Source organism: Trachypithecus francoisi, unplaced genomic scaffold (genome assembly GCF_009764315.1).
Source record: "Trachypithecus francoisi isolate TF-2019V2 unplaced genomic scaffold, Tfra_2.0 Lachesis_group8, whole genome shotgun sequence".
In the NCBI taxonomy this organism is placed as follows: domain Eukaryota; kingdom Metazoa; phylum Chordata; class Mammalia; order Primates; family Cercopithecidae; genus Trachypithecus; species Trachypithecus francoisi.
The window spans coordinates 38400908-38418527 of record NW_022681473.1 but is presented as its reverse complement, the minus strand read 5'-3'; the positions used below and the strand labels follow the sequence as shown (position 1 = coordinate 38418527).

Here is a 17620-nt window from a genome sequence, read left to right as displayed (position 1 = left end):
CCTACAAGGAAAGGCCTCTGCCCAACCAGTGAAAGTATCTACCCAGACTAGTAGATACTGAGATCCCTGAGATTTGGGCATGTGGGTAAAATCTAGTTGCCAGTCTTCTCCTGGGTAATGGCTTGTTCTTTGTTCTCCTGAAGGAGCTTGGCGATAAGGCAGGGGATTATTTCTTTGGCACACTTCACAGGCCCTGACTATCTGCTTGATAGTTTTGAAAAGCCCTGGTCCAGTAAATAATGTTTTGGCCATCTGATGGGTGCTGTCAATGCCTAAGTGAAAGATTTGGTGAAGGTTTTTAAGTAATTTCTGTTGGTTAACTGCAGGCAAAAGTATTTTGCCTTCTTCAGTGGCTAGCCATCCTGAGGAGAGGAAACTATGTCCTCGTGAGGTTCCCCATTCTATTTCTTCTGCTGAGTACTGGGGCTTGGTTTCCTGAAGGGGATTATGCCATACTAGGGGTTTTTCTATAAGCATTTCTAATGGAGGGTCCCACCTTACAGCTCTTTTGTCTTCAGCATCTGCTTGGCGGTTTCCTTCTATTTCCCTTTCCTTTTCTTTCTGATGACCCCAGCAATGTTAAGACTGCCACCTCTTTAGGTTTCTGAACAGCCAATAATAATCTCCTAATGGCTTCCTGATGTTTGCTAGGTGTTCCCTCGGAAGTTAGGAATTCCCTTTCTCTCCATATTGCTGCATGGGCATGGAGGACTAGGTAAGCATACTTAGAGTCTGAGTATATATTTACCCTTTTTCCTTCTCCTATGTTCAGGTATATAATGGCCCCTGCTTTTGCTAGAATGTCTCTCGCTGAAAAAAGAGGGGGGCTTTCAGGCGTAATTAGAAAGGCATGTGAAAAAAGGTCCCCAGTCACAATTTAGTGACTGGGAGAAGTATCTAGTGGCTGCCTGTCCTAGGAACCCTCGGGTAGTGACAGATCTGGAGGACAGTTGTCCAGGACAGGTCATTAAAACTGAGAAGGCTGGCCGGGCGCGGTGGCTCAAGCCTGTAATCCCAGCACTTTGGGAGGCCGAGACGGGCGGATCACAAGGTCAGGAGATCGAGACCATCCTGGCGAACACAGTGAAACCCCGTCTCTACTAAAAATACAAAAAAAAAAAAACTAGCCGGGCGAGGTGGCGGGCGCCTGTAGTCCCAGCTACTTGGGAGGCTGAGGCAGGAGAATGGCGGGAACCCGGGGGGCGGAGCTTGCAGTGAGCTGAGATCTGGCCACTGCACTCCAGCCTGGGCGACAGAGCAAGACTCTGCCTCCAAAAAAAAAAAAAAAAACTGAGAAGGCTGCACCAGTGTCCAGGAGACAGTTAACCTCCTGGCCCTCAATGGTCAAGCATACCCGGGGTTCTGTGAGGGTGACAACATGGGCTGGCGCTTGCCCTGGGCACTCTCAGTCCTGCTGCTGGATCATCTGGTTAGTGGCTTCTGACTCAGAGGACCTTCGTCCCCTGGGACAGTGGGCCTTCCCGTGATTCCCCTCACATAAGGGGTATGGACGAGGGGGCGGCTTATTTCTATTTGGACAATCTTCTTTAAAGTGTCCTTGTAGACTGCAAGCCCTATTAGGCATTTGATTCGCCCAGCCTTTCCCTATTCCAGAGCCTCCAAAGTCCGCTTGTCTGAGGGCCATGACTAAAGCGGTGGCATTCTTTTTATCCCGTTTATCCCGTCGCCCACTCCTCCTGATCTCTATTATAAAAAACCGAAGTTGCCAAGTTCAATAGGGTTTCTAAGTTTTGCTTCAGCCTAAGGTGGACTTTTGAAGTTTTTTTCTAATGTCTGCAGCTGACTGAATGATAAACTTATCCTTTAAGAGTACCTGGCTGTCAATAGAGTCAGGTGACAGAGAGGTATGCTTCCTCAGTGCCTCCCTTTAGTCTCTCCAGAAAGGCAGTAGGATTTTCTTCCTTTCCCTGTGTCATAATGGACATCATTGAATAATTCATAGGTTTCTTCCTAGATTTCCTTAGTCCTTCCAGCACGCAAGTTAGCAAATGTCTGTGGCACCAATCTCCATGTTCTCATTTTGCATCCCAGTGAGGGTCTACACTGGGAACTACCTGCTGGCCTGTGGGGAATTGTTCTCTTTCCTCTGTTGTCATCCTATCATTGACCTGGCTGAGATACCAGAGATGGCCACACTCTTGGGCTGCAGTTATGGCGGCACTTCTCTCATTTAGGGTTAGTGTCTGATTTAGCAGTAACATTATATCTCTCCATGTCAGATCAAAGGATTGCCCTAACCCTTGTAAAACATCAATAGAGCCATCGGGGTTATCTGAGAATTTACCTAGGTTTATTTTAATTTGCTTCAAGTCTGAGAGGGAAAAAGGGACATGCACTCTGACTGGACCGAATTCTCCTCCTGCCACCGCTTGGAGGGGGTATAATCGGGGAATATTGGCACTCTTGGGATCATTGTTTACCCCTTTGTTTATCTCTTTTTGGACCGTTTGGGTTGAAGGGGGCTCCTTATTAGATGGGGAAGGAGCTGGGGGAACACTGGGACAGGGAGGTAGACTCTGAGGGCTTCCTGTAGGGATTAAATTACACTTTTTACATAATTGTGAGTTGTCTCTTAATGCAAAGAAAGTTTGCACATGTGGCACTTCACTCCATTTGCCCTTCTTTCTACAAAAGAGGTCTAACTGTAAGATGGTGTTATAATGTATACTTCCCTCACGGGGCCAGGTTTCTCCCCCTTGAAGAGTATATTGTGGCCAGGCGGTACTGCAAAAGAATATAAGTCACTTCTTTCTTAGTGTCTTGAGGGTCAAATTGGTCCCAATTCTCCAGAATACATCTTAGGGGCATTTTTGCCTTGGGGGGAATGTTTCCCATATGAAAAAAGAACATAGGGATGCCAGCACCCCTAGTCATTTTCCAGTGAGCATTAGTCCTAGAGCGTCCTCTATGGTCCTAATGCTTATTCCTTTCCGGAATATGTAACCACCCATGGACCTCTGCTTATTGAATTAGTTATGCTCACCGATGTAGCAGGCCTGCACCCCTTTACCCGCCTCTCTTGACCACAAAGAAAGGGGTCCAGGCTGCTGGATTCTAATGGTCCTTTGCCAGCGTGCCCAACATTGCCTTTGGCTCAGGGGTGAGTCCTAGACCTGGGCTGGGTTCGTATTTCATAACAACCCAGCAGCTCCATCAAGATTCATTCGCATAAACAACAGTTCTTATGCAAATTCATTTCAGAGAGGGTGTAGGTAACCTTTTGACTCAGTATTGAGATAGAGGTTTTTTTTTTATTTTTATTCTGTAAGTACTTTAAGGCTTGACTGAGTGCAAACAACTCACACGTTTGAGCAGACCAATTGTTAGGCAATTATCCTAACTCTGCTTCCACAAGAGTCTCCCTGTCAATCCTGAATACCCATTGTGTTTTTTTTTTCCTCAATCACCCAGGAGGAACCATCTATAGTCCTTTTCTGAAGGGAGTTCCTCCTAGGTCTGGTTGGACATTTGTATGGTAATTAATATTTAAATCCCCTGTTAGGAAATTTGCTGGATTACAGGAATTTTCAGAGGTTAATGTTAAATCACCATTTTCTAACAGAATAGCCCCATACTTTAAGATTTTTGAGTTAGTAAGCTACCTTTTTGCTTTTTTTGACTTAAGATAGCTCTGAACTGGTGAGGTGTGCTCACAATGAGGTTTCCTCTAAAGATTATTTTTCTACTTTCTTCTGTTAGCAAAGCAGTTGCCGCTACCAATTGAATGCATTTGGGCCATTCACTGGTTGCTGAGTTAAGGATTTTTGATAGGAAAGCTGTGGCTTGTCAGTGGTCTCAGTGTTTTGGGCTACGCCCGTGTCTACACTGACAACAAGGTACTATTGGCATGTTATAGGGTCACAGAGAAGGCCTTCAGTTATCAATTATCGGTTTTAAATTTACCCTGGCTTTTAAAGGAATAGGGTACACTGTTTTTCTTTTACCATTTCTTTCTCTTTCTCTCTCTTTCTCCTTTGACTTTCTGTCTCTCTCTCTGACTCACCTTTTGTCTCTTTCTCTTCCTCTCTCTCTCTCTCTGCCTCTCTCTTTCTCCTTTCTGCCTCCGTAGAAAGATTTTGGAAACACAGTACGAGGATGTTCGCTTGTTGCCCCATTTGCCACTATAGGAATATAAATTATATAGGAATAACTTACTCAATTCGTTTTCATCCTGATCTATTACGTTGTTGTAGACCCAGTTCCAGTTGTTAAAGTACTGGGTTATCAGTTCTAAGGCCCTGGCAAGGGTGGTGGGGAATGGTTCCCACATAACTGCCCATGTTGAGAGCTGTATGCCTAAATTGGGAGAGTCACCAGGGACAAGACTCCCTGGGTTCATAGCCTAGTTGCTTAAGGACACAATGTAGAGCTTCCTTAGGTCCCTTTGGAGATTCAACCTGCTCTAATACTTAGGAGTAGAAGTGAGAGTCTGAAGCATTAGTACCTAGGAGGCAGGGATCAGAGGAAGTAGATTCAGAAGTAAGGAGAATTTTGGGTCTACACTTTCAAGAAAGTCATGGTTAGGACCCAGGAGGTATGGGTCAGGAGGAGATGAAAGGGTGCACTCATGGGCGACTGTTGAGTAGAGACTTCTGGCTGTGCCATGATCTCAACTGGCCAACGCTGGGAGTTCGGGATGACAGCTTTCTGCCTCTAGTCGACCCTCAGCTTCCCCAGGAAAATTGTGAAAGCAGAAACTGGTTCCAGGCAGAACAACACTCCCAAACCAGAAGGGTTGGGGGTTGTTAGAAAGCTTTTTCCCAGGAAGCCTCACACCTGAGTCTTTAGTCCAGTGGCCACACTAATCGTTTTTAACTGGCTGACAGGTGCCCGGTTATTTTCCTCCAATTCTAAGGAAAGATAGGACAGAATAGCAAGAGAAAGGGGTTCTATATTACTCACCACTTTGGAGAAGCCCCATACGGGCCACCACCAAATGTTACCAGCGGGTCTTTGTTCTCAGAGCTCCCAAGATGGTGGTGGACCACTCCCAAGGTGGGGTGGGCTGCTCCCAAGATGGTGACAAGCCTTTTGTTCTCTGACCTGGGGTTCTTGGCCTCATGGATTCCAAGGAATGGAACCTTGGGCCATGCGGTGAGTGTCATAGGTTTATTAGAAGCTGTGGGTCATGGAAGAGAACTGTGGAACCCAGTGACTAGTGTTCAGCTCAGTTAGGACGAACCTGGGCACTTAGCCATGCAGGAACAATGGCGAGCCTTTAGCCTGATCGGGAGCAGCAATGGATGCCTCGCTGGATCAGGAGGGATGGAAGTCAGTGACGGGTCTGCGACAATGGCAAACAGCAATGGTGGACAGTGACCAAAACTCAGCTTGAGCCGTAACAAACATGGACCAGAAGAGTGTGCAATTGCAAGAGTTAATAGAGTGAAAACAAAGCTCCCATACAATGGGAGGGGACCCAAAGAGGGTTGCCCCAGTACCACACATTTCTAAAACGTGTATGTGAGTTCTTAGTTAGTTGTGTCCACAAAGTCTTGAATGGTGTAAGATACAGCCCATCTAGAAAAAAAATTAAACAGCAATCGTTCTCTTCGCTGTTTACACAGAAAAGCTGTCAGTTCAGGAATTTCTTTACTTTTTCCACTGAGTCCTTTTCCGTCCATGTAGAGTCCACCCAGAATATGAATTCGAGAGTTTCTTCTCTTGTCTTTCTTTTCTCCTTCACTATGAGAGTTTGTTCTTTTTTTCTCTCTCCTACAACAACTCTCTGTATGTTCTGGACAAGTATCATCTGGTCTTTATTGTGACTCTTGGAGAAGGCTTTGAGTCTTTAGATTTTGAATAAGCATATGCAGGTCAAAAGAGTCAATATTTAGCTCAGTAATATTGATTGCATCATTTTGATGAGCTGTGATGACAAAAAGTCCCTGCTTCTTGGTTCCAGTAAAAGAAATCACACCCCTCTAGCAGTGTATGTTAATAGATACACTAATTAATGATGTGTAAACACAGGAAGAAGAGGAAAAGGGAAAAATAAAAATTTAATTACTTTAATAATAATTTAATTTTAATTATGAGACAAGATATATCAATATAAAGAAGAAAAGCAATAGGATGTGATTTGTGTAAAGAATTATCATTGTTATATTTTATAGCCACAGTCTTCCTGGAGTTTTGGAAAAGGAGAAGGAGTATACTGACCTATACTTGGGACCTTATCGAATGGGAAGAAGAGGAGGTAAAATGTTAGCATACAAGGAAATAGGGAAACTGGGCTATTACAGGATATGGAAAATTATCTGCTGCCCTAGCATTCAGGCTGGAAACAGTTAACCATCATTAGATTTTTCCCTTGATCTTTCCTACTAACAAAATTTATTATTTTATGAAGATAATAGAGATCAATGAAGTATATATTTTTCAGACCACTTCTGTGATGTTTCTTTAAATTACATTAGTGGAAAATTATACTGATTACAATACTGCTCAGGATTTATTTGGAAGGCAATTTGATGTTATTTTTAAAAGGCTGCTTTATTGTGAAGACTTAATACAAAAGTAGGCCAAATTTAGGAGTATTGTATCAACTCTTGGGGGTATTTTTTTTTTAGTTTACGGCTTTGATATTTAGATAACTTTAGTTTCTCTCATAGGAAACACTTCGTCCCCAGTTTGAAGCCAAGTATTACAAGATGGAGATCGTAAATCCCATCACGGGAAAACCTGAACCACATCAGCCTTCCTCAGACAAAGTCACTCGTCTTCTTGTTTCTGTCTCAGGAATATTCTTCATGGTAAAGTATAGCCATCAATATCAAAATGTTTTGGGATTCCAAATTTAGAAGTAAGTTCAATGATACCAACTCATTTTGTGACATTGAGAACATCAGAAACCTTACTCTTTCCAACACCTTGGTAATACATACAATTAAACAAACAGAAGTCACAACAGGTTATGGGAATTTTACAAAGGCAGTTTGTGCACCTTTTTAAAGAAAATACTTTTTGGGAGAAACAGAGATCATCTAAGATAAAATGGAAATTATATGAGTTGACCTGATGGATTAGATATCTTGTATTAAAAATGAGCATTCCATTTAAGAGGACATTGGGCAGAATTTGCATGTTAGTGTGATAACTTTGTTATCATACTAAAATGACAAATTTTGTCCTATTTATTTTGACTAGAATATAACTTCCTTAAAGGAGAAAATTACATCTAGATATCCTTTCTTGGAAAGGTAAATACCTTCAATTCTTGGGGACAGTAGATTTGATCTACGGTTTTGCTTTTGAGGTGCTAATGATGTAAAATATAGATTTTTTTTCTGGTCTCTAATATTGTAGATATCCTTGGTGATCACTGCAGTATTTGGAGTCGTGGTGTACCGCCTGGTTGTCATGGAACAGTTTGCATCATTCAAGTGGAATTTCATCAAACAATACTGGCAGTTTGCAACATCTGCTGCTGCTGTCTGTATCAATTTCATAATCATTATGTTGCTGAATCTTGTAAGTGTCTATAATGTTATTCTTCAGTAGATAAAAAAGGGGTGGAAAGGGGAGAGGTCTATGTTTCCTTTCTATTTGAAATGTATTTACATGGAAGCCAAAATAAGACCAAGCCACATTTCTGTCAATGACAACTCAGTTTAACAGAAAAGATGTCATCTTTCTGGTTTAGATGATAGATTTTTGAAATTAAAATAAATTCCAATTGTATTATCTTCCCTGCATTTTTGAGTTTATAATCTGATTAGTGATAGCTTCCATTCTTTTAGTATCTAGTGTGTACTAGAGATGGTGCTATGCACTTTTCAAACAAATAAAGAATTGTTGGCCGGGCGCGGTGGCTCAAGCCTGTAATCCCAGCACTTTGGGAGGCCGAGACGGGCGGATCACGAGGTCAGGAGATCGAGACCATCCTGGCGAACAAGGTGAAACCCCGTCTCTACTAAAAAAATACAAAAAAACTAGCCGGGCGAGGTGGCGGGCGCCTGTAGTCCCAGCTACTCGGGAGGCTGAGGCAGGAGAATGGCGTAAACCCGGGAGGCGGAGCTTGCAGTGAGCTGAGATCCAGCCACTGCACTCCAGCCTGGGCGACAGAGCGAGACTCTGCCTCAAAAAAAAAAAAAAAAAAAAAAAAAGAATTGTTTGGGCTTTAAAATCATCCCAATAAACTCCATTTTATAAGAAAACTTGTTGGAAAGATATGGGAAAATCTTTTTGAAAGCAAAGTATTGTTATCTACTAGTCTTCGTGTGAAATGAAAAACAATAAGGCAGTTACTCCATTTTTCATTCTCCGAATCTAACGTTTCTCTCTTCTGTCTTCTGTTCTCCCCTCTCCTCTCCTCTCCCTACCTCTCCTCTCCTCTCCCCACCTCTCCTCCCCTCCCCTCTCTTGCCCTCTTCCTCTCCCCTCCCCTCCTCTCCTTCCTTCTCCTCTTCTGTCTCTCTCCCTTATTCCCTCCCTCTCTCACATCCTCTCCCTCCCTTCCTTGCTCTCCCTCCCTTCCTCTTACTCCCTCTCCCTCCTTCCCTCCCTCACTTTCTACCTTCTTTCCTTTCTCTCCTTTTCCCAGTGCTTCTCTTTGCATACCTGCTCTGTTCTATAAGAAAGATAACAGATTTTGCCTAACTATACCATTTTGTCGTAGTCTGGCATGCTGTGGCATTGCTATGCCTTTATTATCTTCTTTGACTCTTTATATGACCACGTTCCTCATGTTTCAACTGCTTATTTAACTTAAATCATCCAGTATTTTTATGTGCTAGTTACTCAAAGAAAGCACCTTTTTGTTTCAACATCACGTGCACTTAATAACTTATGGACAAAATGTCCATGGTTGATGGCACAACAGTATGCATAGGCCTATGTCTTCAACAAGGTATATCAATGGGAACCAATTTCCTCTGAAAATAGAAGTCACCTATTGGCACATTAAGGATAATATCTTTAATTCTTCCAACAGCTCCAGTATCCTTCATTATGTAAATAATGAAACTGAGATTCAAAGAGCTTAAATAACTTGCATATAGTAAGTGTTAATGTTAGTGTATTTGCATCGTGAGATAATTTCTTTGATATAGCTGAGCAATACATAAGTAATAAGGTTGGTATTATAGATAGATAATATGCATTTTGTTCCAAATATGATTGATGCTGACATTACTTGTTTAGCCTGGAGGGAGTTGAGACCATTTGCTATTCAACTTTAAAACAATAATCAGAGAAGATCTTAAGAGAAAAGTGAACAGTAACGGTTATAAATGAGTACACATTATTATGAGGACAGTAGTTAACATCTTCTACTGGAGTTTGCTTTGCTCAGGTCCAGTTTAATTTGTAGAAAGAGAATATTGTTTACATTATGTCTAAATGAGCCATAAAATAATTTATGCTCTTGACTCATAATTTAAAATTTACAATAAACATTGAAAAATACACTTTTAGAAGTGGGAAACTTATATGGTAGTATATATAAGATAGTATAGGTTGTGCACTGCACAAGCACCACATTGATGGAAGAGTCATTTTCAGCACAGACACTGTAGATTTTTACATTTTTGCTGATACTTTTCTGGTATATAGTAAAACATCTTGTTTGTAACAAAATCAGTACGAACTGTGACAGCTTTTCAGTAGACAGAGGTTATTGCAATTGGCCCTATTATCTGGGAAAAAATAACTAAGTAGTTGTGTTTGTTTCTAGGTCATACAAGCAGTCACCCAATTTGATCTTAAATTGACTCATTTCTTATTGTAAGTAGGTTGGTTGACAAAAAAATTAATAATAGTAACTGGTCATAGTTCTGCTATCCAGGATCTTATAGTCTAGTGGGGAAAGAGAATTGAAGAATTCAATGAAGAATGCACAATAGTTGAAGCACAAAGGGCCCTGAGTAAGGTGAGAAAAAAGTCATCTATTGCTCATGAGAAGTTTTATGATAGTGGATCAGAAGACTTGAACAGAAACAGAGAGGGTGCTTATTCTGATCAGTCAAGAAAGAGCAGAAAGGAGATTGTTGTTTGAAGAAATTCAGCCCACAAATGGATAGAATCACAGAAATGCATGTTCTTTGCCCTTAAGGAAATAATGAGAAGTGTCTGTGAAACATTAGAATAAAGAAAAATAAGATTAGAAAAGTAAATCAGTGCCTAGCTTTGGAGATGTGACTGGTATGTAAAGAGTATGGATATGATGTTATTTTTTTGCCCACTGTGGGCATTGAGAAGCCATACTTGATGGTATTTGATAGGTAAATAGCCACAAATCATCTTACCAGATACATTTATAGATGTAAAGGAGATTAAAATATTAGAAGAGGGTCCAGGCATGGTGGCTTATGCCTGTAATCCCAACACTTTGGGAGGTCAAGGCGGGAGGATTACTTGAGCCCAGCAGTTTGAGACCAGCCTGGGCAATAGTGAGATCTCATTGCTACAAAAAGTGTTTTAAAGCCAGATGTAGTGGTGCATACCTGTTGTCCCAACTACTCAGGAGGCCGAGGTGGGAGGATCAATTGAGAGCAGATGTCAAGGCTACAGTAAGCTGTGATCACCCTACTGCACTCCAGCCTGAATGATAACATGAGACCAAGCCTCAAAAAAAAAAAGATATTACTGTGTAATAGAACACTAGAATTTATTTCTTCTATCTAATTATAATTTTGTACCCATTGATCGACGTCTCCCCATCCACCCTTCCCCAACCCACGTAATTTCCGTGCTGGTAAGTTTGAAAACTCTCAAGAAAATGTAAGCCTTTCTGAGGAAAAGATAAATAGTCACAACTGCTTAAAGTAAAAGTAGATATTCTAAGTAGATTGTCAATCATGAAAGAAATTGTAAAACAATATTACAAACTAGTAAAGCAGTCTTATCATAGGCACCGTATTACATTTTTTTAAAAAATTAATTAAAAAGATAATTACCTGTTGTGCAAATTAATCCAGCATTTAGATAAAGAAATAATGCTTCCTGGGTACACATCAACCTGATTTTTAAAATATATCTGGCAATGGTAGTATCAAAACTCAAACTAAAGAGCATTTACAGCTATATACATAATAATGGCAAGTATAGATCAAAATATTTTCTAGAGTTACCTCTTGAAGAATATAAGTAATTTTTATTTTCTTTACATATTGTCTAATATTTATCATATATTTGAATTTTCTAGATTTGCTACAATAAGCTTATATTCTATTCAAATCTAGTAAAGGACAAATCTTTTTTAAAATTAATTTCCAATATTCTATTTTAAAGGAATTATCAATAATCCAAGATTCATATAGAAAGATTATCAGTTATAGTATTATTTAGAGTAGTAGATATTAGAAAAGAGACCCCCTTAAATAACCAAAAATAAAAGAAAGTTATTCAAATTCTATATAAGGTAGTATCATATAAACTATTAAAATGCTATGTGAATATTATTTAAGAACATGAAATACAGTTATATAAGGATATAAAAGTTTACTTGATTTCATTTTTTCTAGAATATACATACAGTCTTCTGGATTTTGAAACTTTAAGAAATTACAACCAAATATTAAGAATATTGGCCCCTCAGTAGTGAGAAAAAATGTGGCACACCCTTTTGATTTAGTGTAACTTTTTGTTCATAGGGATTTGTATTTGTTTAGCTAGTATGTTTATTTTAATTCACATATTATAATCGTACATGTTTAGGAGTATAATTGGATGTTTTGAACATATGTATGTTGCATAATGATCAACTCAGGGTATTTAGTATGACCATCACCTCATGGCAATTATCATTTCTTTGCGATGGTCATCTAAGCCTCTTTTCTACCTGTTTTGTAATGTAAAATACCTAAGTGTTAAACAATGTCACCCTACTGTATAATAGAACACTATAACTTATTTATTCTATCTAATTATAATTTTGTAACCATTGATCAACCTTTCCCCATCCTCTCCTCCCCAACGCAGTCTCTGATAAAACTTACTCTATGATATCAACTCATTTATTGATTTTTAAAAATCCTCTGCCCATTGCATGTTTTTGTCAGTTTTGTTGAAGATTCAGATGGTTGTAGATATGTGATGTTATTTCTGAGGTCTTTGTACTGTTCCGTTGGTGTGTATGTCTGTTTTGATACTAGTACCATGCTGTTTTGGTTACTGTAGCCTTGTAGTATAGTTTGGATTCAGGTAGTGTAATGCCTCCAGCTTTGTTCTTTTTGCTTAGGATTATCTTGGCTATGCGGGCTCTTCTTTGGTTTCATATGAAACTTAAAGTAGTTTTTCTAATTCTGTGAAGAATGTCAATGGTAGTTTGATGGGAATAGCATTGAATCTGTAAATTACGTGGGGCAGTATGGTCCTTTGCACGATATTGATTCTTCCTTTCCATGAGAATAGAAGGTTTTTCCATTCATTTATGTCATCTCGTATTTCCTTGAGCAGTGGTTTGTAGTTCTCCTTGAAGAGGTCCTTCAGATCCCTTGTTATCTATATTCCTAGGAATTTTTTTCTCTTTGTAGCAATTGTGAATAGCAGTTCATTCATGATTTGGCTCTCTGCTTGTCTATTGATGTTGTATAGGAGTGCTTGTGATTTTTGCATATTGATTTTGTACCCTAAGACTTTGCTGAAGTTACTTATCAGCTTAAGGAGTTTTTGGGGTTGAGACAATGGGGTTTTCTAAGTATCGGATCATGTTATCTGCAACACAGACAATTTGCCTTCCTCTCTTCCTATTAGAATGTCCTTTGTTTCATTGTTTTGCCTGATCACCCTGGCCAGAACTTGCAATATTATGTTGAATAGGAGTGGTGAGACAGGGCATCCTGTCTTGTATTGATTTTCAAAGGGAATGCTTCCAGCTTTTGCCAATTCAATATGATATTGGCTGTGGGTTTTTCTTAAATAGCTCTTATTATTTTGAGATATGTTCTGTCAATACCCATTTTATTGAGAGTTTTTAACCTGAAGGGATATTGAATTTTATTGAAGGTCTTTTCAGCATCTATTGAGATTATCTGCATCCACTGAGATAACCAAGACAAATTTTTGTCATTGGTTCTGTTTATATGATGGATTATGTTTATTGATTTGCATATGTTGAACCAGCCTTGTATCCCAGGGATGAAGCCAACTTGATGGTGGTGGGTAAGTTTTTTGATGTGCTGCTGGATTCAGTTTGCCAGTATTGTATTGAGGATTTTTGCATCAATGATTGTCAGGGATATTGGCCTGAAATTTTCTTTTTTTGTTGTTTCTCTGCCAGGTTTTGGTATCAGGATGATTCTGGCCTCATAAAATGAATTAGGGAGGAGTCCCTCTTTTTCTATTGTTTGGAATAGTTTCAGAAGGAATGGTACCAGCTCCTCTTTGTACCTCTGGTAGAATTCTGCTGTGAATTCGCCTAGTCCTGGGCTTTTTTTGGTTGGTAGGCTATTAAATACTGCCTCAATTTCAGAACATATTATTGGTCTATTCAGGGATTTGACTTCTTCCAGGTTTAGTCTTGGGAGGGTGTATGTGTCCAGGAATTCATCAATTTCTTCTAGATTTTCTAGTTTATTTGTGCAGAGGTGTTTATAGTATTCTCTGATGGTAGTTTGTATTTCTGTGGGATCAGTGGTGATCTCCCTTTATCATTTTTTATTATGTCTATTTGATTATTCTCTCTTTTCTTCTTTATTAGTCTGGCTAGTGGTCTATTTTGTTAATGTTTTCAAAAAACCAGCTCTTGGATTCATTGATTTTTTGAAGGGATTTTCATGTCTCTATCTCATTTTGTTCTGCTCTGATCTTAGTTATTTCTTGTCATCTGCTAGTTTTGAATTTGTTTGCTCTTGCTTCTCTAGTTCTTTAAATTGTGATTGTTAGGGTGTTGATTTTAGATCTTTCTCACTTTCTCTTGTGGGCATTTAGTGCTATAAATTTCCCCCTAAACAGTGCTTTAGCTGTGTCCGAGAGATTCTTGTATATTGTGTCTTTGTTCTCATTGGTTTCAAAGAACTTATTTATTTCTGCCTTAATTTTGTTATTTACCCACTAGTCATTCAGGAGCAGATTGTTCACTTTCTACGTAGTTGTTTGCTAATCCTGAGCTCTAATTTGTTTGCACTGTGGTCTGAGAGACTGTTTGTTATTATATCCATTCTTTTGCATTTGCTAAGGAGTGTTTTACTTCCAATTATGTGGTCAATTTTAGAATTAGTGTGATGTGGTGCTGAGAAGAATGTATATTCTGTTGATCTGGGGTGGAGAGTTCTGTTGATGTCTATTAGGTCTGCATGGTCCAGAGCTGAGTTCAAGTCCTGAATATCCTTGTTAATTTTCTGTCTTGTTGATCTATCTAATATTGACAGTGGGGTGTTAAGGTCTCCCACTATTCTTTGTTGGTTTAAAGTCTGTTTTATCAGAGGCTAGGATTGTAATCCCTGCTTTTTTTTTTTTTTTTTTTTGGCTTTCTATTTGGTATATTTTCCTTCATCCCTTTATTTTCAGCGTATGTGTGTCTTTGCACATGTGATAGGTCTCCTGAATACAGGACTCCGATGGGTCTTGAGTCTTTATCAAATTTGCCAGTTTGTGTCTTTTAATTGGGGCATTTAGTCCATTTACATTTAAGGTTAATATTGTTATGTGTGAGTTTGATCCTGTCATCATGATGCTATTTGGTTATCTTGCACACTAGTTGATGCAGTTTCTTCATAGTGTCATTGATCTTTATATTTTGGTGTGTTTTTGCAGTGGCTAGTATCAGCTTTTCCTTTCCATATTTAGTGCTTCCTTCAGGAGCTCTTGCAAGGCAGGTCTGGTGGTGGTGGAATTCCTCAACATTTGCTTGTCTGGAAAGGATTTTATTTCTCCTTTGCTTATGAAGTATAGTTTGACTGGATATGAAATTCCATATGATATGATATGAAATTGGTTTGAAAATTCTTTAAGAATGTCGAATATTGGCCCCCCTCTCTTCTGGCTTGTAGGATTTCAGCTGAGAAGTCCACCGGTAGTCTGATTGACTTCCCTTTGTAGGTGACCTGGCCTTTCTTTCTGACTTCCCTAAATATTTTTTTCCTTCATTTTGACCTTGGAGACTGATAATTATATGTCTTGGGGTTAATCCTCTCGTGGAGTATCTTGCTGTTCTCTGTATTTCCTGAATTTGAATGTTGGCCTATCTTGCTAAGTTGGGGACATTCTGCTGGATAGTATCCAGAAGTGTGTTTTCCAGCTTGTTTCCATTCTCCTCATCTCCGTTATGTACTCCAATCAATTATGGGTTCTGTCTTTTTACATAGTCCCTATTTCTCAGAGGCCATTCCTTTTCATTCTTTTTTTCTCTAATCTTGTCTGCATGCCTTATTTCAGCAATGTGGTTTTCAAACTCTGACATCCTTTCTAATATTGACAGTGGGGGCATTAAGGCCTCCCACTATTATTGTGTGGGAGTCTAAGTCTCTTTGTAGGTCTCTAAGAGCTTGCTTTATGAATCTGAGTGCTCCTGTATTGGGTGCATAGAATCACTTGCTCAATTCAGCTATTGATACTTGTGTATGCTTTACAAAGTTCTTGTGTTGTGTGTTTTAGCTCCATCAGGTCATTTATGTCCCTCTCTAGATTGGTTATTCTACATAGCACCTCCTCTAACCTTTTACCAAGGTTCTTAGCTTCTTTGCATTGGGTTAGAACATGTTCCTTTAGCTCAGTGGAGTTTGTTATGACTCATTGTCTGAAGCCTACTGTTGTCACTTTGTTCTTACCCTTTGTCCAGTTCTGTGCCCTTGCCAGAGAAGCATTGCAGTCATTTGGAGGCACTCTGGCCTTTTGGGTTTTCAGCATTTTTTCGTTGATTCTTTCTCATTTTAATGAGTTTGTCTAGTTTCGATCTTTGAGACTGCTGACCCTTGGATGGGGTTTTTGTAGGGACGTTTTTGTTGTTGATGATGCTGTTGTTCTTGCTTTCTGTTTGTTTGTTTTTCTTTCAGTGGTCAGGTATCCCTTCTGTAGGGTTACTGCAGTTGACTGGGAGTTCCCTTCAGGCCCTATTCACCCCCATGCCTGTAGATGTTACTCAGGGAGGCTGGAGAACAGAAAAGATGGGTGCCTGCTCATTCCTCTGAGATCTCTGACCTTGAGGAGCACCAAGCTGATGCCAGTAGGATTTCTCCTGCATAGGGTGTCTGACACCCCCTGTTGGAGGGTGGCACGGGGTACAGGGGCAATATAAGGAAGCACTTTTACTGTCCCTTGGTGGAGGGGGTGTGCTTTGCTGGGGTGAAACCCAGTCTTCTGAGCTGCCTGGATTTCTCAGAATTAAGAGGAGGAAAGGCTAAGTCTGCTGATTTATAGAAACTGCAGCCAACCCTGTCCCTAGGGACCCAGGCCCAGGGAGATCACAGTTCTGTCCCTGAGCCCCTGGCTGGAGTTATTGGAGTTCCTGCAGAGAGGCCCCGCCCAGTGAGGGGAAGACCTGAAGAGGTCCTCTGGCTGCAGTCTGCCACATTAGACTGTGTGTTGAGCTATGGGGGACACCTCTTGTGAACAAACCATCCAGCCTCCCTGGCTCCAGCACAGGAAAAGCACAGCCTGGAGCTATAGAGATGCCTGACATCTTCCCCTGCCGAAGAAGCTTAGTGTGTTAGGCAGCTATTAGTCCCAGTGCTGGCTGCCATCCCTCCTTCAAAGAGCTCAAAGGACTTAGACAGCAGGCAGCTGCAGCTGTGGTGCTGGTTGCCCCTACCCCAAGGAATTCAGCGGGCTTAAGCAGATTCTTGTTGAGAGGCTGTTGAGAATCTGTGCAGCTCCATAGTTGGGACCCTAGTCCCGGGTGGCATGGCTTCACAAGTGGAATCTTCAAATCCATGGGTTGCAACAGTTCCGTTGGAAAAGCACAGTTTCCCAGGCTGAGGAGCACGCTGACTCGCTGCCTCCCTTGGCTGGGGACGTGGGGGCTTCCCTACCACGTGTGGCTCTCAGGAGGGCCACCGCACCATAGTGCTGTTCCTTCCACTCCATGGGGCACAGCAACCGCCTGGTCCATTCTGATGAGAGAACGTGGATACCTTGGTTGCAGGTGCAGGATTCACATGCTATTCACAGGTTCTTCTGGAGGGGAGCCTACGATCCCCGCTGCTTCTAGTCAGCCATATTTGGCCCCGCCCCCACCACATTTTCTTCATCTATTCATCCATTGAAGGATATGTGTTAATTGCACATCTTCACTATTATAAATTGTGCTGCAATAAACGTAGGAATTCAGATATCTCCTCAACATACTGATTTCATTTATTTGGATATATACCCAGGAGTGAGACTGATGGATCATATAGTAGTTCTCTTTTTTATTTTTCTGAGGAAACTTCATAGAGTTTTCCACAGTGACTGTACTAATTTACAATTCCACCAACAGTGTGTAAGTGTTCCCTTTTCTTTGTATCCTAGCCAATGCTAGTTTACTTTGTATTTATTTATTTGAAACAAGAGTTTTGCTCTTGTTGCCCAAGCTGGAGTGCAGTGGGGCGATCTTGGCTCACTGCAAACTCCACCTCCTGGGTTCAAGCAATTCTCCTGCCTCAGCCTCCAGCGTAGCTGGGATTACAGGCATGTACCACCGCACCCAGCTAATATTCTATTTTTAGTAGAGATGGTG

At 40.5% G+C, this 17620-nt stretch overlaps 1 protein-coding gene across 1 annotated transcript in view; it reads left to right on the top strand.

The window, feature by feature from the left end:
- Window positions 1-17620, top strand: part of ANO3 (anoctamin 3) — a 158030-nt gene that overhangs the window by 87530 nt on the left and 52880 nt on the right. Inside the window, exons 11-13 of the mRNA XM_033205367.1 lie at window positions 6138-6220; window positions 6636-6776; window positions 7330-7494. Of these exons, the coding sequence (XP_033061258.1) occupies window positions 6138-6220; window positions 6636-6776; window positions 7330-7494 (389 nt within the window). The remainder of the gene's footprint in view (window positions 1-6137; window positions 6221-6635; window positions 6777-7329; window positions 7495-17620) is intronic.